Source organism: Marmota monax, unplaced genomic scaffold (assembly GCF_021218885.2).
Source record: "Marmota monax isolate L192 unplaced genomic scaffold, Marmota_monax_Labrador192_F-V1.1 WCK01_AAM20220418_F8-fsc00160, whole genome shotgun sequence".
Classification (NCBI taxonomy): Eukaryota; Metazoa; Chordata; class Mammalia; order Rodentia; family Sciuridae; genus Marmota; species Marmota monax.
In genome coordinates this window covers 1,212,295-1,237,404 of record NW_026694183.1, presented here as the reverse complement: position 1 = coordinate 1,237,404, position 25,110 = coordinate 1,212,295, and the positions used below count along the sequence as shown (strand labels likewise).

The 25,110-nt window shown below is 58.0% G+C and overlaps 2 protein-coding genes across 23 annotated transcripts; one reads left to right on the top strand and one right to left on the bottom strand.

The window, feature by feature from the left end:
• The first annotated feature begins 239 nt into the window (after positions 1–239).
• LOC124107858 (carcinoembryonic antigen-related cell adhesion molecule 18) lies at positions 240–12,976 on the top strand. Of its 6 annotated transcripts, none has more exons than XM_046466120.2 (7): positions 242–406; positions 1,812–2,171; positions 3,359–3,640; positions 4,233–4,505; positions 5,256–5,397; positions 7,717–7,772; positions 8,777–8,893. In XM_046466120.2, the coding sequence occupies exons 1-6, from the start codon at positions 355–357 to the stop codon at positions 7,733–7,735; spliced, it is 1,128 nt and encodes a 375-aa protein (XP_046322076.1). In that variant the 5' UTR covers positions 242–354; the 3' UTR covers positions 7,736–7,772; positions 8,777–8,893. The 6 variants fall into 6 exon arrangements, with proteins under 6 accessions (XP_046322072.1, XP_046322071.1, XP_046322076.1 ...); XM_046466117.2 differs by lacking the exon at positions 8,777–8,893 and adding an exon at positions 12,827–12,976 and having other exon boundaries at positions 243–406; XM_046466119.2 differs by lacking the exon at positions 8,777–8,893 and adding an exon at positions 8,927–10,653 and having other exon boundaries at positions 243–406.
• LOC124107856 (sialic acid-binding Ig-like lectin 9) lies at positions 12,974–24,090 on the bottom strand. Of its 17 annotated transcripts, none has more exons than XM_046466104.2 (7): positions 23,518–24,017; positions 23,058–23,336; positions 22,790–22,837; positions 21,649–21,906; positions 20,954–21,053; positions 20,507–20,591; positions 12,974–15,275 (listed from the first exon to the last, which is right to left on the bottom strand). In XM_046466104.2, the coding sequence occupies exons 1-7, from the start codon at positions 23,951–23,953 to the stop codon at positions 15,087–15,089; spliced, it is 1,395 nt and encodes a 464-aa protein (XP_046322060.1). In that variant the 5' UTR covers positions 23,954–24,017; the 3' UTR covers positions 12,974–15,086. The 17 variants fall into 17 exon arrangements, 16 of the variants coding, with proteins under 16 accessions (XP_046322060.1, XP_046322067.1, XP_046322066.1 ...); XM_046466111.2 differs by having other exon boundaries at positions 23,058–23,142; positions 23,518–24,016; XR_006856539.2 differs by lacking the exon at positions 20,954–21,053 and adding an exon at positions 18,856–19,051 and having other exon boundaries at positions 15,172–15,275; positions 23,518–24,022.
• Positions 24,091–25,110: the final 1,020 nt, after the last annotated feature.

The window sequence follows — 25,110 nt, the reverse complement described above, 5'->3', positions numbered from 1 at the left end:
CCCAGATCAAAGGGAAAGGAGACACCAGGTAAAGTGCTCTCTGCTCGACTTTAATGTGCTTTTCTGTGTCTCCTGGCTTACCAGCAGCAAGTCTGTGTCATAAATATAATATAGACACAGGAAAAATTAGAGAGTCCAGTAATGAGCTCAAGGCAACAGGAGGCCATAAAGATAATGACCTCCTACCGGGGCCCCTCCTCCACGACTCCCGCCCTGGGGGGCAGAGTCCACCCTGGGGAGGACCAGCACCAGGAAGAGGGGACAGGACAGAGCACATCTCAGAAGACGCAGGTCGGGGGAGGAGAGAGGCTGCGGGCTCTGGGGGGACACTCTTCCTGGGGACCCCAGCAGTTCATGGACCTTCCCGACCCCAGGCGCGGCCCCTGCAGGCCCCTGTTCCTTGTGGGTAAGTGGGACCAGACCTGTTTTCCAGGACCCAGGGAAGGTCAGCTGGGGAGTCAGGCTGGGAGGGAGCCAGAAACCTCCCCATCCAGGGCCAGCCCCACTCCCAGGACGGTGGGGAGGGAGGGGAAGGACCCCACAGGACCCTCCTGGGCTCACACACCTGGGCACCCCCACCACAGACACAGGCCACAGACGCACACAGACCGCAGGACGCGTGCGCAGGCACATGCAGCCCCAGGGACACACGCAGCTCTGAGTCCCGACACCACAGAGCCCTGAACCTGGACCACCCGCGGCCTGCCACCACCTCTCCCTGGCACCTGTCTGCCTGGCCCTTCGCCAGCTCCAGGTGGATCCCACCCAACCCTCCTTCCCAGCACCCTCTGGCCCTGAACCTGTACAACGGCCATCCTTCACTGGGGGTCACAAGTGCTGTCCCTGAACATGTCCAGTGCCCCCCACGCAGGCCTGGAACATGGCCAGTGCCCCCACCCAGGCCTGCAGCAGGGTCTCAGGCTCCTTTGCCTCTTCCACAGCCAAGGCGTGGGCTGCACAGAGTCATGGGTGGTAACAGGTCCCACCCCATGCACAGCCACTCCCGAGAACCTGGACGAGTGTGGACCGTCTCAGAGTAATAGCACCCCGACAGCCCCTGCCGAGCACCCCGGGTTCCCCTCAGGGTGCTGCACACTCAGGGCTCAGCGAGACGTGCCCGTCCCTGCACCCCCAGGACCTCTAGGCACAGGGTGACACAGGGACCCGTCACCAGGCCCTGACAGACCCAGTGCCCCCGGCTGGGATGAGGGAAGTCCAGGGGGCTGGAGAGCCTGGCAGGGGCTCCTGACCCAGGCTGGGGGGACATCAGAGCCGAGAAGTGAGGGTGCAGCGGGGAGCAGGCGCTGTGTCAGGTGGGGACCAGTGGGGGCCAAGCTGCCACTGGGAGAGCGCGGCGCATCCAGAGAGCCCCGTGTGAGTGGGCAGAGCCGGAGCCACGTCTTCTCAACACTAAGTACATGGGGGACTGAAGGGGTGCAGAGGTGTGGGGCAGGTGTGGGGCAGGTGAGGCCCAAAGGAGGCGACCCCTAATCACCTCTTGCTGAGAAAGTCCTGAGGACGTGCTGAGTCAGACCCTGAGAACACTGGGGCCACAGGAGGCACTGGAGGTGACAGCAGGGTCAGGATTGGGCTTCGTTGAGGTCCACGTGACGGTCGTGGGAGGGTGGATGGGAGCTGAGGGACCGAGGGGGAGGGCGGGCTAGGAGATGATGAAGGGAATAATGGACCAGGCAGCGGCCAAGGGCAGCGGAGAGGAAGGGCCAGGCCAGGGATCGCTCTCCCTCGCACACAGCGTTCCGGGGGCCACCCCCTGGTGGCTCAGGACTCAGTCTCTCCTCTTCTCTTACCAGTGGCAGCCAGCCTGCTGGCCTGTGGGCCCCGCCAGGCCTCCGGGCCGCTCTTCATCAGCCCAGACTCTCTCACTGCTGTTGAGAGACACAGGAATGTCCTGGCCCTGGAGAACGTGCCCGAGGGTGTCCAGGAATACAGCTGGTACCGGGGCGCAGAGGACAGCGCGGACACCATGATCATCAGCTTCAGGCCCCCCGATTCCAAGGTCCCTGGGCCCTTGTACAGCAACCTGGTGACGGTGACCAGCAAAGGCTACCTGTCCTTCAGGATGTGCACCTTAAATGACACGGGGAACTACACGGTTCGGGTGGACACTGGCAACGGTACCCAAAGAGCCACTGGCTGGCTGGAGGTCCTAGGTGAATGGCAGGTGGTCCCTTTGCCCACTGCAGATGGGAGCTGGACCCGAGGGCTCTAGGAGGGGACACCTTGGAGATCATGCAGTCTGAGTGTCTCCGGAAGGCACAGCACAGGGAGCCTTGGCGATGGCCGCCCAGCTTCTCCTGCGCACAGGGCCGCTCGCCACCTCCAGGGCTCTGGTTTCACTGTGGGAAAGTGTGACGTTTTACTGCTGCATAACACCCAGCCACAGGCCAGCTGCCTAAGGCCACCCCTGTGTTACCACACAGCTCCTGCTGGACAGAGGTCCACGTGACGCTCAGCTGGGTCTCTGTTCTGAGTCTCCAAAGAACTCTGGCCAGCGCTGTTCCCTTGTAGAGGATTAGCTGGGGGAGAAGCCAGTCCAGGCTCTTGCAGGCTGATGACCGAATTTGTTTCTTGTGGCTGCTTAGCAGAGGCCCTGGGGTCCTAGAAGACACTACGATTACCCGCCTTGTGGCTCTGTCCATGGGCATTTCTCATATGGCTTTAGGGTCAGTGGGAATCTCTCTCTAGTTGGCTGAGACGGAATCCTATATAACAAAAAACAGTGATGGGATGTCACCCCCCACCTATCTACAGATGGGACACAAGCCACCAGCCCCTCCATGCTTCAGGGTGGACATTTTACAGAGCTTAACCCAGGGGCCACCAGACAGCTCCAGGGGCTCCCCAGGGCCAGGGGAGGAGACTGTCCACGTGGAAGACAGGGAGCCTGTGTTTGCCTCTGACTCAGAGTGCTGCACAGCCCTGAGCCAGGTGTCTTCTCTCTGTGACCCCAGTGTCCTCCTCCGTGGCATGGGGAGATTCCCACCATGTGTCTGCTGTAGGTCGGAGGGAGCATTTGTGAAGTGAACCAGACCCAGGTACCAGGAGCCCCATGGGGGTCCGGATGCCATCTCTCACGGCTCCTCGGATGAGGGTTCCTGGTTTGGGGTTCAAAACCATCAGTCCTCGTCGTTGTGCCGAGAGCTCATCATACTGCAGCAGATGGGCAGCAGGGGCCCAGGCAGGGGCCCACCTGGGCAGCTGGTTGCCCACGCCCTGCTTCTCCGACCCTCTGAGCTCAAGCTCTTGGCTTCTCTTCCACACACCCCAAGACCACCCTGGGAGAGCAGAGCTGGGGAGGCAGTCCCCACACCTAACCCTCTTCTCCTGCTTCTCCCAGAGTTGGGGCCCCCACCGGTCATCTCGGCCAACGCCAGCTCCGCGGTGGAGAACTTGGATTCCGTGGCGGCCGAATGCCACACCAACGCCTCCCACATCGAGTGGTACCGGAACAGCGTGCCCATCTCGGCCAGTCAGCGCATAGCAATATCTGCAGACGGCAGGACGCTGGTCATCCGCAGGGTCAGCCGCCATGACAGGACTCTTCAGTGCGTCATACAGAGATACGAGAGCTTCCCAGACATTCTTCAGAAAAGTGACACCATCTCTCTGACTGTGGCCTGTGAGTGCTCTGGGGGTGTGGGTGGGCGAGAGGCCAGGGGCAAGGCCTTCCTGGGACGTGGCCATGAGGCAGGCAGATCAGGAGAGCCGGCAAGCCTGCTTGGTCCGAGTTCGAATCCCGACTCCGAATCTTCTGCTCTGGATCCGGAACTTCCCCCACCTCACTCAGCACCATGCTGACTCGGTTTTCAAGAGGAACCCATGTCCCCATTTCTGTGATTAGCAATGGGCCCTGGGAGGTCATTGAGCTCTGGCTTTGTACAGAGGGGGCTGCTTACAAGAAAGCGGTTCTCAGAGGATCAGTTTGAGTTGATTCTGTCAATTAAGTTTCCAAGCCTGTGGAGGTGCACGGAGACCAGCACACACCCTGGCCTGCGGCACACCAACCTGCGCTGTCACTGGAGGCCATCTCCCTGGGACTGAGGGGCCCCTAGGGCTGATGACGGCAGATGCTGTCACTACTCCTAAAGTCACTGAAACAGCTCCCCTGCTTGGTGGCAGGGGGTCCTGACCAGCTTGGGGCACACAGTGGGGCCCCTCATGGCTGGAGAGGGCAGAAGCGCAGCTGCAGGTCTCCTGCCCTGTCTCTGCAGATGGGCCTGACTACGTGAGCCTGTCCACCAACCTCCAGGGCTTCGACGGTGCCCTGACTGCTGGCATCGGCTCCCAGGTGCAGCTGGAGTGCTCTTGTGATTCCAACCCAAGTCCCAAGTACCACTGGCTCCACAACGGCTCCCTGCTGAGCTCGGATGCAAACTTGAACTTCTCCCTCGTGGCCTGGGAGCAGATGGGCAATTACCGATGCATCGGAGAGAACCTGGTGACCCAGCTGGCCTTCTACGGGGACGTCAGGATCCAGCCTCCCCGTGAGTGCCGCAGCCCCTCCCAGGTCACCTCTCTAGGTCTCCCCTCCCTGCTGTGCCTAGACAGTGCCACCCCATGCTCATGGCTTCTGGTGGTGTCCTCCCTGTCCTCAGTGTCCAGGTCCAAAGCTGCCTCCTCTGAATGCTCCAGACCCTCACATAGGGGCCAGGGAGAATCCTGGGGACAGTGGGAGCTGTCATTTACTGAGCACGTGTCCCGTGCTGGCCACCATCCTACCTGTGTGCCTGTCACGGAATCCTGGACTTGAGTCTAAGACAGGGAAGGCGGCTGCTCCCCATCCACACATCCAGCTTTCTGTGTCGAGGGGAGAGGCCGACAGGCCCAGAGAGCCCAGGACAGGCCAGGAAGCAGGAGGAGTCTGGGGTCTCAGACCCAGGTCACATCCTGGCCCTGCCCTGACCATCACACGAAGCAGGAGCAGGCAGCTCAGGTTCCCAGACTCAGGTCCCCATCTGCAGTGTCAGGACAGTCCCCACACAGCGTGAGACTGCAAGGAAGGGCCCAGGGGGCTGCCAGCCGGTCACCCCAGAGTCACCTGCGAGCAGGGGCAGGATGTGGGCTGGACACTCGGTCACACCCCACAGCGTGCTGGGCTCCCGGGACAGGCCAGGCACCATGTGCTATGCCCAGAGGAAGCCCTGATAAGCCTTGAAGCACAGAGGTGGGTGGGCACAGGGAGGAGGGGTGAATGAGGACTGAGTGGGGTCCTGACCTGGGTGTTCTCTCCCCAGGACCCTCGCCTGCTCCTCCGCCTCCTCCTGGCTTCTCCATCTCGGGCCCCTTGGTGGTGTTCCTCATTTTGGTGACGTCCCTGGGCTGCGGCCACCTCTGTGGGATCCTGGTCTACGGCCTGGTCAGACTCTACCTCCGCAGGTGCCCATCGCTCTGGCAGGGGGGACCTGGCGGGGCTGGGACTCAAGGCCAGCTCTGGCTGCAGAAGGGAAGGCAGGGCTGGAGGGGACACAGGCCAGGAGCTGGAGCAAGTGGACAGAACCCAGGCCAGAGGGGGGGGAGACGGTGGGGGTGAGCGCTGGCCACGACTCCAGGTAGCTGCAGGGACCCCTTCTCCTCAGTCCAGGTTCTCTGTGTTTAAACTGTGGGTCTCGGTCTCTGCCTCGAGAGCAGGGCTGACAGTGGGAGGGTCACATCAGGCATCCAGCAGGTGTCAGGGACCTAGTGGTCACATGTTGCCAAGCAAGTGGGGACACAGGGACCAGAGGTCGACAGGCAGGGAGAAACTGGACGGTGTGGTCAAGACCCCACCCTGCACTAGCTGGACAGGGGGCCCTGAGCAGGCCACTTCCCCCAGAGCTTCCCCAGCCCCTCCTGGAGGTCGCTGAGAGTCCCACCTGCCCTGTAGGATGATGTGGGCATTGGACATGCGCTGGAGGACAGGGATCCCAGTGTCCTGGGCAGAAAGTGGACCAGTGTCTCACCTTGGCACCAGCGTCATTCACGGACAGAAAATTCTTCAAGGTGGGGATAAGGTTGTCCTGTGCATTGTAGGTCCCTGGCCCCTGCCCACTCGAGGCCAGTAATAAAAACCACCACCACCCCCAGATGAGACCACTGAAATCTCTCCAGGCACCATGAAGTCCATGTGGAGGGCAAGATTCCCCTGGCTGAGAACCTCTGGAGTGGATGTTAATAAACAGCAGTGATACTGGTCATGTTGGCAATGATGGTGATGGCCAGGCTGGTTACAATGGTGCTGATGATGGTGTCTCTGCTGACCATGGTGATGCTGTGGTTTAACAGTGAGACGGTCTCGGTGATGGTGGTAATAATGCTGACAATGGTGACTGTCAGCCTTCTGTCACTGCAACAAAACACCTGAGAGAGGCAACTTGTAAAGATGAAGGTTGATGTTGGGTCACAGTGTTGGGAAGTCACTCCTGGTTAGTTGGTCCCCTTGTCCTGGGGCCTGTGGCAAGGCAGCACGTCACAGCAGGAGTGTGTGGTAGAGCATGCTGGTCACCCACGGCAACTAGCCAGTCCTCATCACCTGGAATTGGCATGTCCAGTCGCAGTTCAGTACCCAAGGACCCTCCCATACACCCAGGTATCCAGCACACCAAAATTCTTCTTCACTGAACAAACCTTCATTTTAAAATAGAAGTTAATTTACACCTAACTGAAATGCAAACCTTGAGATCACAATTATTTTAAAGGTCTTCTAATTTAAAGGTTACACATTTGAAGACATTTTAGTACTGGCTTCATTGAATATTAAATTTATACTACCTTAAAGGGAGGGTCTCTAGGCTTGAGTTAAAAATATGGGAGACACTAGCCATATGCAGGTCTTTAAATTTAAAATGGCTTAAAATTAAATAAGCAAAAAATTCAGGTCCTCAGTCACACCATCCATCAAGTGCTTGGCCGCCCTGCGTGGTCAGTGGCCACCACATGGGACATGCAGACACAGACCTTCTGCACCATTGCAAAGGTTCTACTGGACAGTTGCTCTAGGCCAGTTACACGAGATGTTTTCAAGAGTAAAAAACAATGTCTTTATCAATAAAAAGAAAGAGACAACCACAAATGATCCCTCCCCACCACCCCGTGAGAAAGCACCCTGCATGGGACAAGGAAAGGCCCAGGTGGGGACAGAACCTCATCCTCAACAGGGCAGAGAGGGGGCAGCTGGGAAGGAGACTGAGAGCGTCCAGGACGCAGGAGGAGGAGCAGGGCAGGGCAGGCCCAGGAGCCTGGGAGGGCAGGGGGAAAGGCGGGTCTGCTGACCTCCACAAGGCAGGCCTCAGAGGACACCAGGTCTCAGAGCTTCCCGCTGAGCAGGGGGGACCCACCTGAGGCCACATCCCTCCTGGAGCAGGCCCCTCCTGATCTCAGGGGCTGGAGGCTGGAGGGAAGCAGGGAGCCCACGTGGCCAGGGGTCCTGGACCCTCCCCCAGGAGACCATCATCAGCACCTCTGACCCTCACCTGCACTGGGATAGGATGGGCACCGTCCAGGGCGGATCCTGCTCATCCTTCTTCTGATGTCAAGACAACCTGGTATTAAGAGTCAGGTCTGGGCATGGTGAGGACTAGAGTAGAGGGGATGCCCGCAGTTCATCTCCTCCAGCCCCTGGGTCCCCTGAGATGGGGCTTGGTGAGACCTTGGGCTCCTTCATGCTCAGTGTCCCCAGGACTTAAGGACCTTGGACCTGACTCCTTCATTGTTCCCCAGGAGGAATCGGGCTACCTGACCTGAGACCTGGAGGACAGTCCCCGTCCAGCAAGGAGGTGAGTGGAGAGCGACGGGGAGGAGCTCAGAGTCCCAACCAGGGACAGCTGCACTGGAAAGGCCTCAGGGTCTCCCTGGCAGGGACAGTCAGGGAGGGAGCTTGAAGACAGAGGCTCCTACAAGTCTGAAGACCCCATCTGGGACCTGAGAGATGACATCATGGGCAGCATGGCCACTGGCCACTCTGCTTGTCAGTCAGAGCTGACCAATGGGAGCAGGCTGGGCGGGTCCTGGGCTGAGCTCTGACTCTAACCCTTCACCTCCTCCATCTGCCTCAGAGTTTCCCTTCCCACTTCATCTCCACAATCCCATGCCCTGGAGTCACCAGAGGGGCTGGAAGGGTCCCCAGGTCAGCACTGCTGAGGACGGGAAAGGAAGCAGCCCACAAATGCCCAAAGACAGACAGTCGCTTCCCTGGGCGCTGCACTTGCTGAGCTTCTGAGCCATGTTAGAGACCTCAGGTGCTGAATTCTAAGGTGGAAACCTTCCCCACAAAGCGGCAGCTGATAGGATCCCGTAGGAACACGTATGGGTCAGTGGACATGAGGGGCAGGCGCAGTGTGGGCATGGGGTGTCCCCCAGTTTATGTGTCACACATGCAACAAACTGTGGGGGGCTCAGATCTGCAGGGCTATCTCTGTGCCAATTACTCTCTTTAGACTTTACTGTTTATTCTTAAGTGGTCTCTCCCCCTCACCAAGGGCCTGATCTCTTCACAACCAGAAAAAAAGAGGCAATAAAGTTGGAGCAGTTAAGGAGCCCTGAGCTCAGGGTCCATGATACGACATCGGGGCTCTTCTGAGCTGTCTTTGAATGTCCCCAAAGGTCTAACTCAGTGTGCTGATCACATGGCACCACAAAGGGACAAAGACTCAGGGGAAGGAGATGGGAAGGAGGGAGGGGGCAGACACTCCTCAGCGGCCAATCCCAGGCATGTGCCGGCCGCCTGGCCAGCTCAGGGGTCCCTGCCCTCGGGGGCTGCCTGACAGACACCCCTTCACAGGGTACTGCAAGACGGCAGCTAGGACAGGGCCTGGCCAGGGAGGCCCCGGGGAGGCGGCCCCAGACTCCCTGTGGAGGCCAGGTCTGAGTTCGCGGGTGGCTGGCCACGCTCCTCTGAAGTCTCTAGAAAGACTCCGCCTGCTTCTTCCAGCTCCGGGGTTGCTGCGGTCCATCCTGCCCTCCATGTCCACGTGGCCGCTTCCCTGTGTCTCTGTCCAGAGGGCCCTGGAGCCTGGAGCCTGGACATGGGACTCTGTGGTCACTGCCAAAGTTTCTCCTGGGATAAGGACACTAGGCACTGGGTGTAGGGTCACTCGAATCCAGCAGGACCTCATATTAACCTGATGACAGGGCGGGGACCCTCCTTCCCAAGTCACGTTCACAGCCTGGCTCAGGACTTGATCTCCCATCTCTGGGGGCGGCTGCAACCCACAGCTGTGTGTGTCAGTGAGCAGGATGACGAGACACCCTGATGCTCCCCAAGCCCTCTCCACTCCCTCCCTCCCTCCTGGTGGTCCCCATGGACTTGGGAGGACCCCTGGAGCCCTGGACTCTGCTGTCATGGCCTCTGTGGTGGCCCTGCCCCCCACAGCACTGGACACAGGGTCACAGCCGCTGTCTCCATACACCCCTGACTGAAGCCACCCACATGCCCCAGGAAGAGCACGGGAGTGAGTGAGCCGGGGTGGACTCGTCCAGAGGACCCTCTGGCCACACAAAGGGACAGACATGCTGCTCACGGTGGCATGAGTCTCAGAACACAGCGCAAACTGCTCCCTGCGCTGCCCGTGGGCACAGCCCGGGAGGTGGGACAGGACAGACGTGCAGGGAGCAGAGGGTCTCAAAGGGCAGGAGTGAGGTCCTGACCCCCGGGCTCCACCCACTGTCCCAGGAGGTCACTCCCAGGCCATCTCCCTCCCGGGCCAGCCAACCCCAGATCTACAGCTCGACCTTGTGCCCTGTTAATTAGCAGATCAGGCCAGGAGATGCCGATTCTGAGGGACCTATGATTTAGGGGACTTCCCAGCATTATCTATTGATCAGGTAATGGACCACGTCAGCCTGAGGACCCTGAGGTTGACCAGGCCACCCCCAAGCGTCCTGTAATCACCAGGCTGACTCAGTCAAAGGTGGACATCTCAGGGGAAAGGACAACCTGTGATTTAATAAACAAACAAACAAACCAACAAACAATGGCGGGGGAGGACTAAGAGCAGCTCAGAGGGTGGGTAGGCGTCTCCAGGTTCACCTTGGCAGCTGCCCCTCTCCCTGAGAAGCACCAAGGAATGTTGTCTCCTGCACATGTGTCCCCTCTGCCTCCTTCCATGTCAGACGGGAAGAGACCTCAGAATCAGGCTGGAGTTCCAATTCCAGCCCTACCCCAAGCAGCACAGGAACTCTGAGACAGCAGCATAGCCTCTCTGAACCTCAGTCTCTTCATCTGCACTGTGGGGTGGTCATCTTACAGGACGCTGCAGCACATGAGTGCACTGACAGCAAAGCCCCTGGCTGGAGACTCCCACAGCACAGCCCAGGGCCACATAAAAGCCCCTGGAAGATGGATGCATGTGTGTTGGGTTTGTTTTTAAGGGGAAAGCTGATATCTGAATGCAATGCTACCTGTGGCCCAGTAAGGACACCCTGTGATCTGCCATTGTGACACCCCGGTCTGTACCTGCAGACAGGTGCAGAAGTCTCCTGGAGGGATGGGGATTTGGCTCAGTTGGTAGAGTGCTTGCCTTGCGTGCACAAGGCCCTGGGTTTAATCCCCAGCACCACAAAAAAAAAAAGAAAAAGAAAGAAAAAGAAAGAAAGTTTTTTATAAGAGCAACTAAGAACAGAGCAGGGAGGAAGAGCATGAGAAGAAGATTAACATTAAACAGGGACGAGAGGTGGGAGGGAAAGGGAGAGAGAAGGGGAAATTGCATGGAAATGGAAGGAGACCCTCATCTTTATACAAAATTACATATAAGAGGAGGTGAGGGGAAAGGGGGGGAAAAACAAGGGGGAGAAATGAAGTACAGTAGATGGGGTAGAGAGAGAAGAGGGGAGGGGAGGGGAGGGGAGGGGAGGGGGATAGCAGAGGACAGGAAAGGCAGCAGAATACAACAGACACTAGTATGGCAGTATGTAAAAACGTGGATGTGTAACCGATGTGATTCTGCAATCTGTATACGGGGGAAAAACGGGAGTTCATAACCCACTGGAATCAAATGTGTGAAATATGATATGTCAAGAGCTTTGTCATGTTTTGAAGAACTAATAAAAAAAAGTCTCCTGGAACTAGGGATCAACGCCTGGCTCCACAGGGGCAGGGGGCAGGTTATGAATCCCCCCAGGGAAGCCCAGAGAGCCTCCTGGGTGGGGCTGGGCAGCAGCCACTCCACGTCATGCACATGGAGACCTTTGTCCCTTGGAGAGGCTGGTGCTTTTCTCAGGAAGCTCAGGGAACCCAGGGGCAGAGCGTCTGCGCCCGTCAGTAACCACAACAGCCTGCCTACAGCACAGGGCACAACACCCGCAAGAGGAGGCCCCCAGGTCCCCAAGGCCCCCACCTGTTCCCAGAAAGACGCTGAAGCTCCTCCCCGTCCCTCGCTGACTGTCCCCTCCTTACTCCTGTCCTGCCTCTGGACCCCCAGGCCCTGACCCGGGAAGCTGACTCCTGAGTCCTCCCTCCGCAGGCAGAACCATGGGGGAGGGGTGGTGAGCACCTCTGTCCCCCTGAGGGGATGGCAGGTCCTCAGAGGAGCTGACCACTGTCTCCTGAATCATCCTCAGCCTGGGTGGACAGACGGGAAACAGCTGTGTGGGCTGTGGGGACGGCAGCTCATGCGAGTGTCCAGGTCTCTGTACCCGCCAAAACTGTGACTGACAGGCGCCGCCACCCACACTCCCCTGACCCCCCCCCATGTGAACAGGAGAAAAGGTGACGCAGCCCAGTGACCCCCGCACTCCCCCGAGCTCGGAGGCAGCTGCGCCCCCGCACTCCTGTGAGAGGGACTCCCCGTCCACCCCTCTCACAGCTCCCAGTGTCCACTAGAAATGGCTCAGATCTCACCCGACACCTTTCATCCTTTAAAAACTAACTTCTGTTTTCAGCCAAAGTACAACCACACACAGTAAAATGTGAACATCTTCCACGTGCAACTCCAGGTTCTGGGAAGTACAGACCCAAGGGGCCAGAATCCCAACCAAACAACTGTTCCCAGCAGCCAGAGTCCCTGAGAGCCGGGAATTCTGTGCATATTCTGTATATGTTCTAGGTTCAGTGAGATGATACACAGCCACGTGTGAGTGTGTGTGTGTGTGTGTGTGGGGGGTGTGTACATATGTGTATGTGGAATGTGTGTGTACATGTGTGTATGTGGGATGTGTGTGCACATGTGTGTATGTGGGGTGTGTGTGCACATGTGTGTATGTGGGAGGTGTGTACATATGTGTATGTGGAATGTGTGTGTACATGTGTGTATGTGAGATGTGTGCACATGTGTGTATGTGGGGTGTGTGTGCACATGTGTGTAGGTGGAATGTGTGTACATGTGTGTATGTGGGGTGTGTGTACATGTGTGTATGTGGGGTGTGTGTGCACATGTGTGTATGTGGGAGGTGTGTACATGTGCATATGTGGAATGTGTGTGTACATGTGTGTATGTGGGATGTGTGCACATGTGTGTATGTGGGGTGTGTGCACATGTATGTATGTGGAATGTGTGTGTACATGTGTGTATGTGGAGTGTGTGTACATGTGTGTATGTGGGGTGTGTGTACATGTGTGTATGTGGGGTGTGTGTACATGTGTGTAGGTGGGGAGTGTGTACCTGTGTGTAGGTGGGGTGTGTGTGTGCACATGTGTGTAGGTGGGGTGTGTGTGTACATGTGTGTATGTGGTGTGTGTGTACATGTGTGTAGGTGGGGTGTGCACACGTGGGTACACACTCTCTCCCAGGTGGAGACTTGCCGTTCATCTTCTTACTCGGGTCCTGTAATTCACAGAGGGACTTTTAGGCGTTTGGATGACATCTAATTCATGCAACTTTCCTTTCCTGCTTAGGGTTTGGATCTGCTCTAGGAAATCCTTGCACACCCGACGATGTCCTCCAGGTCTTCACCCGGAGCTGCCCCCAGGTAGAGGTACAAGGCAAGGCACACATGTGGGTTTTGGTGTCTTGGTGGTCACAATAAAAAGTCAAAGGTGAAATCACTTTTCATAATGTTTTATTTAACACATACATTAAAATATCAAGTATTAAGATCACTAAGGAAGCACCGTGTTCTTTGGCCTAATCAACGCGGCACACTGGAGGTGCCCAGGCCTGGGGGCTGGCAGCTACCTCGCGGACCACCCAGTGTGGACGCTTTACAGGTTTCACGCTCACCTCCAGGTCCCTGACTCACCGCAGACGTTTCTCGGGTGTGACGTGGTGAGTGTCAGAGTTTCCACCTTTCCAACCCTTGATCCACTCCTTCTACTCCACTAATTGAAAAGTCTCTCCTCTCCCAAGGGAATGAACTTGAAGTCCACTGACAGGGTGGGGGGCCATTCATGGAGTCCACCGTCCCACTGCACTGCCTGGTGACTCTGCCTGAAGAGGACTGTGACCCTCCAGCTCTTCTTCTTCTGCAAGATGGTCGCATTATTCTGGGCCCTTTATATTCCCATGAAGATTCACAGTCACTTGTGCATTTATACACATGGAGGTGAACGTCACCTCCTGTATATTCACATACACACGTCTGCTCACACACCTGTATCTACTAACACGTGCACCTACTCACACTCAGAGGTTAGGGTTTTGACTGGGTATGTGAAACCCACATGGAGAAGGTGACACCTCACCTACGGGTCTTCCAACCCGTGGACATGGTGGCCCCCACACATTCCTTTGCATCTTCCTTCCGCTCCCGCGGCAGTGCTCTGTGGGGTGGGGACAGATGTATTCCACGGATTTCAGTCATTGTCCCTTGATATTTGTGACGCTGCTGTGAATGGGCTGGGATCCAGGTTTAGGGCTTTGAGTGCTCCCTCCAGTCCTCGGGTCCTTGCCTTCCCGCCTACTTGTGAAGTGACTGCCACGATCCATTCCTTCCCTTGTTGGGGTGACGTGTGTCGGTAAGACTTTAGGTCATTGGTTCATTCTGGGGATAACCCTCAAACTGTGGGACACTTTTCTCACTCCCTGGTTTGGCCCTGGAGGGGGGAGACCATGGCTGCTTCCTCCCTCTCAGCTCCACCCCTGGAGCTCCACGCTCACAGGAATAGGACACCAGGAGGACAGCCTTCGAGGGGGGACCCAGTGTCCAGGGACCAAAGGATGCGTCATGGGGCCGACGGAAAAGGGCTGAGAAAGGCCAGGGGAGGCGTGGGCAGCAGTGAGGACCCAGAGGGCGTGGAGGGAGGCCGCAGGAGGCTGGGATGGGCCACTCGGGACCAGGGAGCCACGGTGAGCTGCGAGCAGAGAGAGCTCCCTGTGTCGATGGCCCCCGACTGCATGCAGGTGACAGGTAAGGGGAGCCGGGAGGCCAAGGCCAGAAGGAGGGAAGGAGGCCGGGCCAGAGCTGCGCAGGCCTGACCCTAAGGCACGGTCACTTCCTGGAAAGCTGTGGAATGGCCACGTGGGGGCCAAGGGCACAGGCAGGTGCCCACTGCTGCCTCCAGAGGAGGAGCCCCCAGAGAGACTTTCTGCCCCTCAATTCCTCACCTGTAGGGCTTTGTAAAGTTTTATTTGTGTTAATGTACAAATGGTAACTGTGTGCATTTATCGGGGACAATGTGATGTTCAATAGCTTCATACCCTGAGGACTGACACACTGGGCCAATCAGCCATCCATCACCTGTGACACCCTCCATTCCCTTGTGGTGAGGACATTGAAAATCCTCCCTTGAGGCCCGGGGACATGGCCCAGGTGGTAGAGTGCTTGCCTCACGGGCACAGGGCCCTGGGGTCCATCCCCAGCACCACCAACCACACTCCTCTCTTGCAATATACAGTGTGATGTTCTGTCCTTGGGGACACCTCGGTGACCTGCAGGACAGTGTGGTGGATGACACAGGCCCAGAGAGAAGCACAGCAGGATCTCACTGCAGTGGAGTCAGAAAGAGTTGAGCTCAGGAGCGAGAGGAGAGCGGAGGCCCTGGGTGGGCAGGTGGCGGGGAGAGAGGGGGTGGCCACAGCACGGAGCGCAGCTGGGAATAGGTCTGGGTTCCAGTTCTGCGTGGCGCCAGGACCTAGAGGCGTCCCTCTGCAGGGACCTGACTTTTCCTTGCCCTGGAAGAGGCTGCGCCTCCTTGAGCCGGGGCCGGTCTCAGTCTCTCATGGCTGGATGTGGATCTCCGCGTACTCACTGTCGGGGGCCTGCTCTCCCTGCGGGTCGCTGGCCTTCACCTCATGAAACCTGAGGGCTGCATAATGGATCTCCTCATCCTCTGAGGGGCGGGTGGCCCCGGCCTGGGGAGCTGGCTCTGGGGAGCGTTCCTCTGCCTGGGACTCGACCAAGCGGCTCTGAGTGGAGAGAGAGGAGAGAGTCAGGGTGGACAGTGGGGAGGAGGCCAGGGCTGCAGGGGTGCCCGTGTGTCCTTCATCCACACAGCCTTGTGCACCAGTGTTGAACTGTCCCTCATGCACACTTCCTCAAGCACCGAATGCTCCACGCGCACCGAGCCTTGTGAACTTCCCCCAATAGCTCCATGGGGGAGGTATTATTTCGTCTCCATTTCATAGAAGTGAAAACCGAGGTTGAAGTAGGGACGCAGCACACCCAAACTCCCAGGTAAAATCAGGGTCTCATCTGTTTCTTCCTGACCCAAAGCCCAGTGTCCTCCTGAGAGCCCCGGTGCCAGATCCTAAGCTGGGTGCTCGGTGCACCCTGGTGGACTCAACAGACCTAGGCCTGGCCTCTTGCAGCTCATTCCTTAATGGACGGTGGTCACAATAAGGACTAATCAAAAACCAAAAATCCAATCGTGCATTATGATAAGATGGGCAGGAACAGGGCACCTGGGAGAGGCTGTGCCTGGACCAGACATGGCGCCCGCCCGAGATGCTGACAGCCTGACGGGTCTGGGGCAGGAGCCAGCCAAAGAAATGGTATCCCTCCAACAGGAAGAAAAAGAACCCCCAAATGTCCTCATGTGAGTTCCTGGAACCTGCAAATACATTTCCTTGTGAGAGAGACTTTGCAGGTGGAATTAAGTCCAGGATGTGGAGGTGCAGAGGGATCCTAGGTTTGTGGGCGAGCCCAGTGTAGTCACGAGGGACTCTTCAGTGAGGGTGGGGGGACGCGAGGGACTGGACGATGCTGCTGGCTCTGCAGATGGAGAGAGGCCCCGCCCCCGCCCAGGTCCCCAGGCCCCCAAGACACAAAAGCAAGAAAACATCATCTTCCAGAGCCTCCCCAAGAACCATCGCCCGCTCCCTGACTTTATTCCTGGGAAACCCATTTTGGACATGTGACCTCCCGAATGGTAAGGTGACACGTATTTTTGTTTGAAGTCACTAAATCTGTGGCGAGTCTTACAGCAGCAGCGGGAAGCTAATAGAGCAGGTCAGGCAGCAGAGAGCCAAGGGGTTCCCCCAGGGGTCCCCTTCATTTTAGGCCTTTCTCTGCCCACCCTGGACAGCAGATGGCGCCACAGAGCTGACCGTGACTTGGCTCCTCCCCCTGCCTCCTGATTCTCTGAGGATTCACACTCAAGCTGCTTCTCCACCCTGAGGCCCCGAGCCCTGCTCCTCCCGGACTCTGCAGAAGCCGAGGACACAGCCGCACACCTTCCCCACGCAGAGGCCTTCTGCACTGAGCTACGGGACATCTCCAGGCCCATCCACCGCCCTGGCAGCCCTCTGTCCTGTCCACACCTCCTGATCCCTGAACCTCAGAGTCTTCTCTGCAACGTCCCTTGGTGGTCACGGTCAGTCCCCACGGCCCCTCGCCATCAACAGCTGTGACGTGCAAGCCCTCCTCCCGCTCCCCCTCCGGACCACAGAGTCGGGCCAACAGTGTGCAGACGCTCAAGTTACAGCCAATAAACCTACATAACTAACAAGGTCAAGGTCAAAAGTGGGCTTAGTGCATGGACGGCCCAGGAGCACCAGTTTACCTCCCCGACCTTTAAGCACGCTCACCACACTCACGTGAGCCTGGCACTGGGAGAGCTCTCACGCAAAGTCTGTTTTGTAGCAAGTTTGAACAGCCGCAGAGCCACTCAACACCGCGCTGGCCTACCTCCGGTGTGGCTTGTGGGGGACGCTGCCCCTGCCCAGGGCCACAGAATGTCATGTACCACCCACCCCTGGTCCCGGAGAAGGTCAACATGCTAAATCTGAAATGTGGCTTCTCTGAGTGGGTGCTGCTTTGCATGTTCGTAAAGTTGAGAAGTCGTCCATGGAAACACTGTGAGTAGGGGCTGTCAGTACTCGGAACCCCTCCCTTGTCCAGAAACTAAAACCTATTTCAACAAAACTCCTCCTTCCCTCCCCCAAGTCCCCTCCTCCTACCTCATCTGGACCTCAGTGGTTGGCGCCTCCATTCTGACTGCTCAGGGCAAATGTCTGGGAGTCACGCATCCTGGATCCTGTCACTCAGTCCCCGTTCCCTGTCCATAGTGGCCCCACTCAGCTGACCTCAGGAGCCAGCCAGAGGCCAGTCAAGGTTCCAGCCAGCATGACCTCCTGCCTGGCAGTGCCTCCCAGCCTCCTTTATAACCTCCGGCCTCTGCCCCCCCCACCACACACCTGCCCCCCACCACACACACGCGCACACTCACACACACACACACACTCACAGTCTCTCCTTCACACACACACATACACACACACGTGCACACACACACACCACACACACACACAGGGTCTTCTTGCACACAGCAGCCAGAGGACACCCTCCTCCTGCTCAGGCCTGCAGACCCTGCACAGCCCCACAGCAGAGGGGATTTGCATAAGCTCAGCCTCTCCCAGCTGATTTCCTGGGGTCACCTGCCTCCCTCTGTAGAGCCCAGGCCCTGCCCTCACCCCTGGGCAGCCTCCTGTTGGAGTAACTGCACCCACTGCTCCCTCTGCCTGGCCACCACAGACTCCAGAGCCCCCTCGTCACTGCCCTCGCCACAATGGGAAGAAACTTGGGAGAGCTTTCCATCTGATAAGGGCCCAAGAGCCAGGCTGCAGAAGGGACCCTGCAGCACGTCAGCACAAAACACAGCCCAAGTAGACAATGGGCAAAGAACATGACCAGACATTTCTCCAAAAAGACACAGAAATGGCCCAGAAGCACACACACACAAATCTTCAGTGTCACTAGTGATCAGAGAAATGCAAATCAGAACCACAGAGAACTATCACCTCACATGTATTAGAAGGACAGTTTTAGGAAAATAATAGGAAATTACACAACCACACACACACAAAAAACAGTGTGGCCAAGGATGTTGAGAAATGGGAACCTCGTACGCTTCTGGTGCATGTAAGATGGTGTAGCTTCTGCAGAAACAGGAAGTTCCTCAAAAATTAAAAAAAGGACACTATACAATCCAGAAATCCTAGTTATGGGCACATATCCAGAAGACTAGAAAACAGAATCTTGAAAGGATGCTCACACAGCTGTGCATTATTCACAGTAGCCGACAAATAGAAGCAACCAGAATGCCCATCAACAGATAAATGGGCAAAGAAAATGTGGTGGAATATTATTCACCCTTAAAAAGAAAGACCTTCTGTCACATGCTACACCACAGACAAACCTTGAGGACGTGTGCATGACATAAGCCAGTCACAAAAGGGCAAATCCTGTACAAGTCCACCTCAGTGAGGCCCCAGAGGAGGCAAAGGCACAGAGACAGAGAGTAGGAGGGTGGCTGGCGGGGTGGGGGGAGGGGCCAGGAGGGCAGCGGGTTGTGCTCATGGATGGAGACGAAGTGCTCCGGGGATCTGCTGACCAGCTCTAACTTCAACACAGCTAAGATGGTGAAACTCACGCTGCATGGTTTTCCACCCTCGAGGACAGATCTAAAAAACAGAACCTCTCAGCCCCTCCCAGTCCTGCACCCTTCCTCCCCAGAGTAAGTCTCTCTCGTTGTGCCCATGCACCCACCATCTGTTTGCTTGGTGGCTTGCTGCATCCCTCTGTCTAGAAGAGAAGCTCCAAGCCTCAGGTTTGCTGCTGTGTCTCATAGATGGGTCCCTGGCCCCTACACAGCTGGTCCCTGGTAGGTCTCAGGGACATCCCCTGAGGGGTTAAGGAATTCCAGAGCAGGCTACTTTGCTGCCCAAACTCTCCAAAGCAGGCTCTAGATACAAAACACAAAGGAGGAGGGTGACAGGTCCCTAGAGCACGGAGGGTGACAGGAATGAATAGTGGGACTGCAAAGAGCCTCTGAGAGGGAGGAACAGGCAGGCCCAGGCCCAGAGGCACGAATGACCTTGTTCTGTTCTGGGGGACCACAGTGAAAGCCCCCTGCAGAGGAGCCCAGTGTGGGGGGCGGGAGCAGGCTGTGGGGAGGACAGGGCCAGGCGAGAGAGCTGGGCACTCACCAGGAGAGAAAAATTAAAAAGGGGGTCAAAAATGTCAGAAATTGAGATAAATATTTTAATGCAGAGATACTAAAAATAGAAATTAATGCCAAAATTCCTGGAAAATAAACCCAGCATTATTGAAAGTGTCAGCTGAGCCAACTGGAGGAACACTCTGTTTGTATGTTTTAGTGACATTTTTAATGGTCAGCTTTTTTAGAGAACTTTAAAATAACTGAAATGATCACGTTTCATTAATATGTAGCACAGCCTTTTCCTAAGTTGAGGATCTGATGTCCCCACCAGCCCTGAGGTCATTGTCCCTCCTGGCTCTGCTGGAGATGAACATGGGGAGACGGTATTTACAACCTACTCTTTGATTCCCTTCTGTTCAGGGGAATGCGGCCACGCTGCACAAAGTCTCTGGACTGAATGACAACCTTAAGTCACCTTAACTAACTTTAGTTACCTAATTTTGTCACTATTTACATTTTTGATATCTTGCTCATTATGGATCTTTCATTAATTTTGAGCTTAAAAAAGACAGCTCATTAGAACACTATTTGTCTCCATTCCTGAGATTTTCTTGGCACCCCTTAAATTTTCACTGAAGACAAGGGGCTCCTTGGCTCCCCCAGGCTCCTGACCTGATGGGAGGTAGGGGGCCACCAGGGGCTGAGGAGCTCACTTTCCCTGTGGGTCAGCCTTGCCACAGGGTCATGCTCACCATTTGCACAGACCCCGTGACACAGCAGATCCTCATGCCACAGTAGCAGAGCTGAGTAGCCACAACAGTGACAGGGGGTCAGCAGCCAAGGGGTCTACCGTCTGGCCCTGCAGACGATGTTCAAGTGCACAGGAAGTGGACACTGGGCGCCTGGAAGATGGCACCAGGTGGAAGGGGAGACAGAGGCGGGAGGTGGACAGGTCCAGGGAAGAGATCCCAGCCCCTAACCATGAAGGGGTCAGGGAGTGTGGGGGCTGGTGCTCGCTACTCTGAGGAGACATGATGTGACACAATGGCTTAACAGGAGACAGCAGAAGAGGGGGGGATCCCTCGGGCCTGGCCTGGGAGAAAGCAGGGAGGAGGGCGCTGTCAGCAGCCCACGGTGTGGGCATCCAGCTGGACAGCCGGCTGTCCTGGGGGAAGAGGGGAGAGCAGCCGTGCCACCCCCAGCAGAGCAGTCCTGGGGACATCTCCGGGAGGTGTGGGGATGTCCCATGTCACTCACCTGAGAGGCCGCCGGGTCCTGGACAGCCTTGGTATCCCCTGAGCCTGCCACTGGCCTGGTGGACCTCTTCCTGTAGGAGCGCGCTCTGAATGGGGACACCAAGGAGCCCTCAGTGGGGCCAGGGGGGCGCAGAGGGCAGACGGCCGCCCCACCCCTGCTTCTTGCTGAGCCCAGGAGGGCGGCCAAGTGGGAGAGGACAGCCCTGTCCTGGAGGCTCCTACTGGGAAGGCAGCTCCGGGCTCCGGCCTCCGAGAGTGGGGACAGCCCGGGAGCCCCTTGCTCGGACGTGGGCTTGCGTGGCTGGCTCCCCCAGAGCCCACCTGGACCTCAGGTGCCCTGGCTTCACGCCCTCGGCCATCCAGGTCCCTCCAGCTCAGGGCCGGGCCCAGCTCGCCCTCCTCCTCTCCAGGGTGCTGCCCGGCCTCCCCGACGCCCGCCAACGCTCACCCGAGGAGGAGGAGGAGGGTGCAGGACAGGAAGAGCAGGGAGGTAGCTCCAGCGCCCCAGAGGGCCCCCCGCGTCACTCCGGATAGAGGCCCCGCTTTGCCTGTGGACGCACCAGAGGGAATCCCTTTGCCGAGTCAGCTCCCAGGATCCCTCCTCCTTCCCTGGGGCTCCCTGCAGGACCCTGGACTGAGCCTTCCTGGTCCCTCTCCCAGACCAGGAGAACTAGGATGGGGGGGGGCGCCGTGTGGTTATTAAAATTTGGTATTTTGTTCACCATAGAATTGGTTTGCATCCATTTTTACTGTTTTAATTACTGCATCGTGATACTATTTTCGCTCAGTGTCTGGGCGGGTTCTGTTCTCACGGGGGTTTTGTTTGCTTTTATTCTTGGCTCCTGGCTTCTGGCTTCATCCTAAATGTTGTGCCCAAGGCAAATGCCTCACGAGTCCTGGCCCACAAAGCAAGGGCCCTGCTGCCCAGACACACCTGTCTAAGGCCCACCTGGCCTCCAAGATCCACCCACCACCCCTTGGCCCAGCAGGGAGAGGACAGCGAGGCTCTGGGTCCCAGGCCCCCAGCTGAGGGCAGGACAGAGATGAGCTTCCCTCTCAAGCCAAGGAGGTGGCTGCAGGGACTGGTGTGGGGCGGGTGGTGTCCCCTCCTCCTGGCCCTCACCAGCCCACTGTGACACTCACTCTGCGGTGACAGGCTCAGGGAGATGTGCTGGGAGCCCAGTGGGTTCTGCGCACGGCAGGTGAATTCCCCTCCACCCCTGAGGTGCTCTGCAGACAGCTCCAGCACCCCAGGGTCCATGGTCTGCGAGGGACACAGGGTCAGGTTCCCCCAGGACCAGCTCAGCCTGGCAGGGGGACGGCTGTCGACGACACAGAGCAGACGCAGAGATTGACCCTCCAGGACGGAAAGAGATGAGCCATTCCCCAGGGTTGTGGATTCTGTGGAGAAAGAGACAGAGGGTCAGAGTGACAAAGAGAGCAAAGGAAAGAGAACCCTGGAGTCCAGAGAGGGGACCCACACACACTCATAACTGAATGAAGCACAGGAAAACACACCCTTGACCTGGGCCCAGGAATATGGCCAAGTTGATGTTCCTGTGACGGATGTGTTTTCCTGTACCTCCTTCAGCTATATTGACTCAAGCTCTTAGACCAGAACATGTGGCACAGCTGTGTTTTGTGCTCAGGAGCTGAGCTCACTGACGTGCACACCCAGCTGTGGACGGAGGCTCAGGACCGTCCACTGCACACTCCTGTGGGCTGAATGGACTCAGTGCTGGTTGGCAGAGGACGCCCACAGAACGGGGCCCATCTGGGCAGTGGGACACCCTCACCACTGAGAACGAGGACCCTGAGTGCTACTGACATGCAGTGACCTCTCAGGCCTCAGGTGCACAGTCCAAGGCTCAGCTTGCATGGACACTGGTCACCTCTGGGAGGGACCTAGGCTCTGGGGACAGCCTGCTGGACATGTTCTGCATGTGCCCTGGACTGTGCCTCCTCCCACAAGCACTTAGATCAAAGCTGTTGGGGAATAAGAAGAGGAGGCTGGAGGCGGGTCCAGGAGGAGGCTGGGAGGGGGACTGGGAGCCCAGTTCTGATGTGAGAGTGTCTCCCTGTCCCTGTGGGGGTGAGGGGCAGGTGCTGGACCCCCAGGGAGCCCAGGAGGGTGGGGACAGGAGCTCAAGGCAGACTTGAAGCTTTGGTGGGGAGAGGTCAATGGGTTCCCCAATAAGGGGCTCTGTCACCAGGGTGAGGGGGACCAGACCTGCCCTGAGCTGAAGAGGCTCTGCCCCCCAGCCCCAGCGAGGCCCCTCCCTACCTGGGCCAGCTCCTCGGGACACAGTTACAGTCAGGTTCTGTGGAGAGTCTGGGGCAGGGAGACGCGCAGACCTGTCAGTGGGAGGCTGGGGACATCAGCCCTCTGTCCCAGGAGCCTCATGGTGGGGAGGGGTGGAGGCTGCATCCTCCTGGCCCAGCCCCCACATGATTTCAGGACCGAGCACCCAGTGTCCAGGGTCTGACCCCTCTCCCTGCTCCCTCAGGGACCAGCCCCATCAGAGACCCAGGTGTCCCAGCCCAGCTCTCACATGAGATGTTCAGGTGGACGGTCTTTGTCCTGGTCACACGGGCTCCAGGCAGGGTCACCTGGCAGGTGAGGTTGGTGCCATGGTCCTGGGGCCACGGGGTGAGGGTGAGCACCGAGGAGTGGATGATGTTGGGGTCCAGGGAGGACACAGAGGGCCCTTCCCAGGAGAAGGTGGGGGGCGTCCCCTGCTCACAGGCCCAGGGCACAGAGCAGGTCAGGTTGCTGGGACGGCCAGACTCCAGGGTCCCAGGGACGAGGATGTCAGGGGTGTGGGTCAGGGCTGGTGAGCAGAGGGGGACAGGGGGGGTCAGGAGGGAGGGGGGAGGTGGGGCCCTAGAGAAGCTCAGGCTCTGACCCAGCTGCTCCCTGAGCCCCTAATGCTGACCCCACTCCCCCAGGGCAGGGTCCCACCCAGCCCTGTCCTGTGACCTCCCTGAGGCTGCCTTGACCTGGTGCCTTACCTGTCACACGCACTGAGACCATGTCATATAGGTAATTGTATCTCAAGCCTCCTCTCTCCACCCGAAAGTAGTATGTCCCCGTGTCCGTCTTCCTGGCGTCTCTGATGCTCAGGGAGCAGTTGTAGTTTTTTGGGTCCCCAAGAAGGTGGAACCGGCCCTGGGTCTCCTCCCGCACGTTCCTGTCAGGGTCGTTGGTGGCCACTGGAGCATCCGTCATTGTGTCCTGTAGCCGGAACCAGTAGCCATGAGCTGGGTCCCTTTTAGTCCAGCGGCTCCCGGGGTAGGAGAATTGGCAGGGCACATGGACACACAGGCCCTCCTGCACTGTCACCTCCCTGGGCACCTTCAGGGTGTAACCTGGCAGGTCGTAACCCCCCTGGGCCTCCACCCGCCCACAGCCCTGCAGCAGGGGCAGCAGCAGCAGCAGCAGCAGCATGTCGGCCAGGGCTCAGGGCCGCAGGGGAAGTCTGCCCCCAGAGCTCCTCTCTGAGGAACTAAGAGCCCACAGGAGGAGGCCCACGGGAAGGGGACAGGAGGGGACGGTGGCCTCCTAGAGGAGGAGCCTCAGCCAGCCTCTGCCAGGGCGGCCTCTGCCCTTGGAGACCAGCCCCCACCACCACGTCCAGCCTACAGCCCTGAGGACAGAGAGGACAGGGACCCTCCCTGAGTCACCCCGTCTCCTCCCTCCCTGTTGACGTCTTTCCTCTTGGGAGACTATTCCCCAGTGTCACTCATGGGTTTCCTAACCAGAGCCCTGAGTGACCCCAGGGTAAAGGAGACAAGGGAGGCCACTGGGGTGAGCAGGCCACCTCTCCTGCCTCCCTCAGCAGCCCCACCCCTCACCACTCCCTGCATTGCCAGCTGTGACACCTTCTCTGCACAGCAGACCTGGACACTAAGGACTAAGGACTCCCCACCTTGGGGAGAGACAATAAGTCCACAGGCACTTGGGACATGGTGGGGTCTACCGGGCAGCATGGAGGGCTGCTCCCGCCCTGGCTGGACTTTGGTCTCAGGGGACTGTGCAGAGGAGACACAGGGCTGAGTTCTCTATGGTAAAACACCAAGGACGCAGAGGGACCCAGCTGGCAGGTGGCCTGAGGGACAGAGACCCAGGCTGAGGCCTCATGAGGAGGGACTGGCCAGGAAGACAGTGGGAAGGGAAGAGGCAGATTTTAAAAGGTGCAAAACGTCTCCTCAATCACCAGCCACCAGGACGGACTCCTTCACCGCCATGCTCTCTGCTGCCCGGTTACTCCAGAGCATGTGGACCTGGGGCCTCCAGAGCTTGTTGGCTCTGCCCCCAGGAGTCCCAGGGAACAGAAGGCACAGAGCACGAAATGCCAGTGTGGACGGTCCCCCCTGGGGTGGCCAGGATTCGTGTGAGCAGCAGCATGCACCTGAGGATAGTGATTTGCAGCTGGGGCAGGTCATGGGGGTCCGGGAGGGGGAGCCCTGTGACTCGGGTGGGTTTCCTTAAACCTTTTTCGGGGGGAGACGGGAAAGATGTGTCATGTGGGTAAATGTGCCCCCAGAACAACAGCTCCGTGATTGAGGGCCAAATGAGTGCCCTCCAGGACAGGCCGCAGAGCA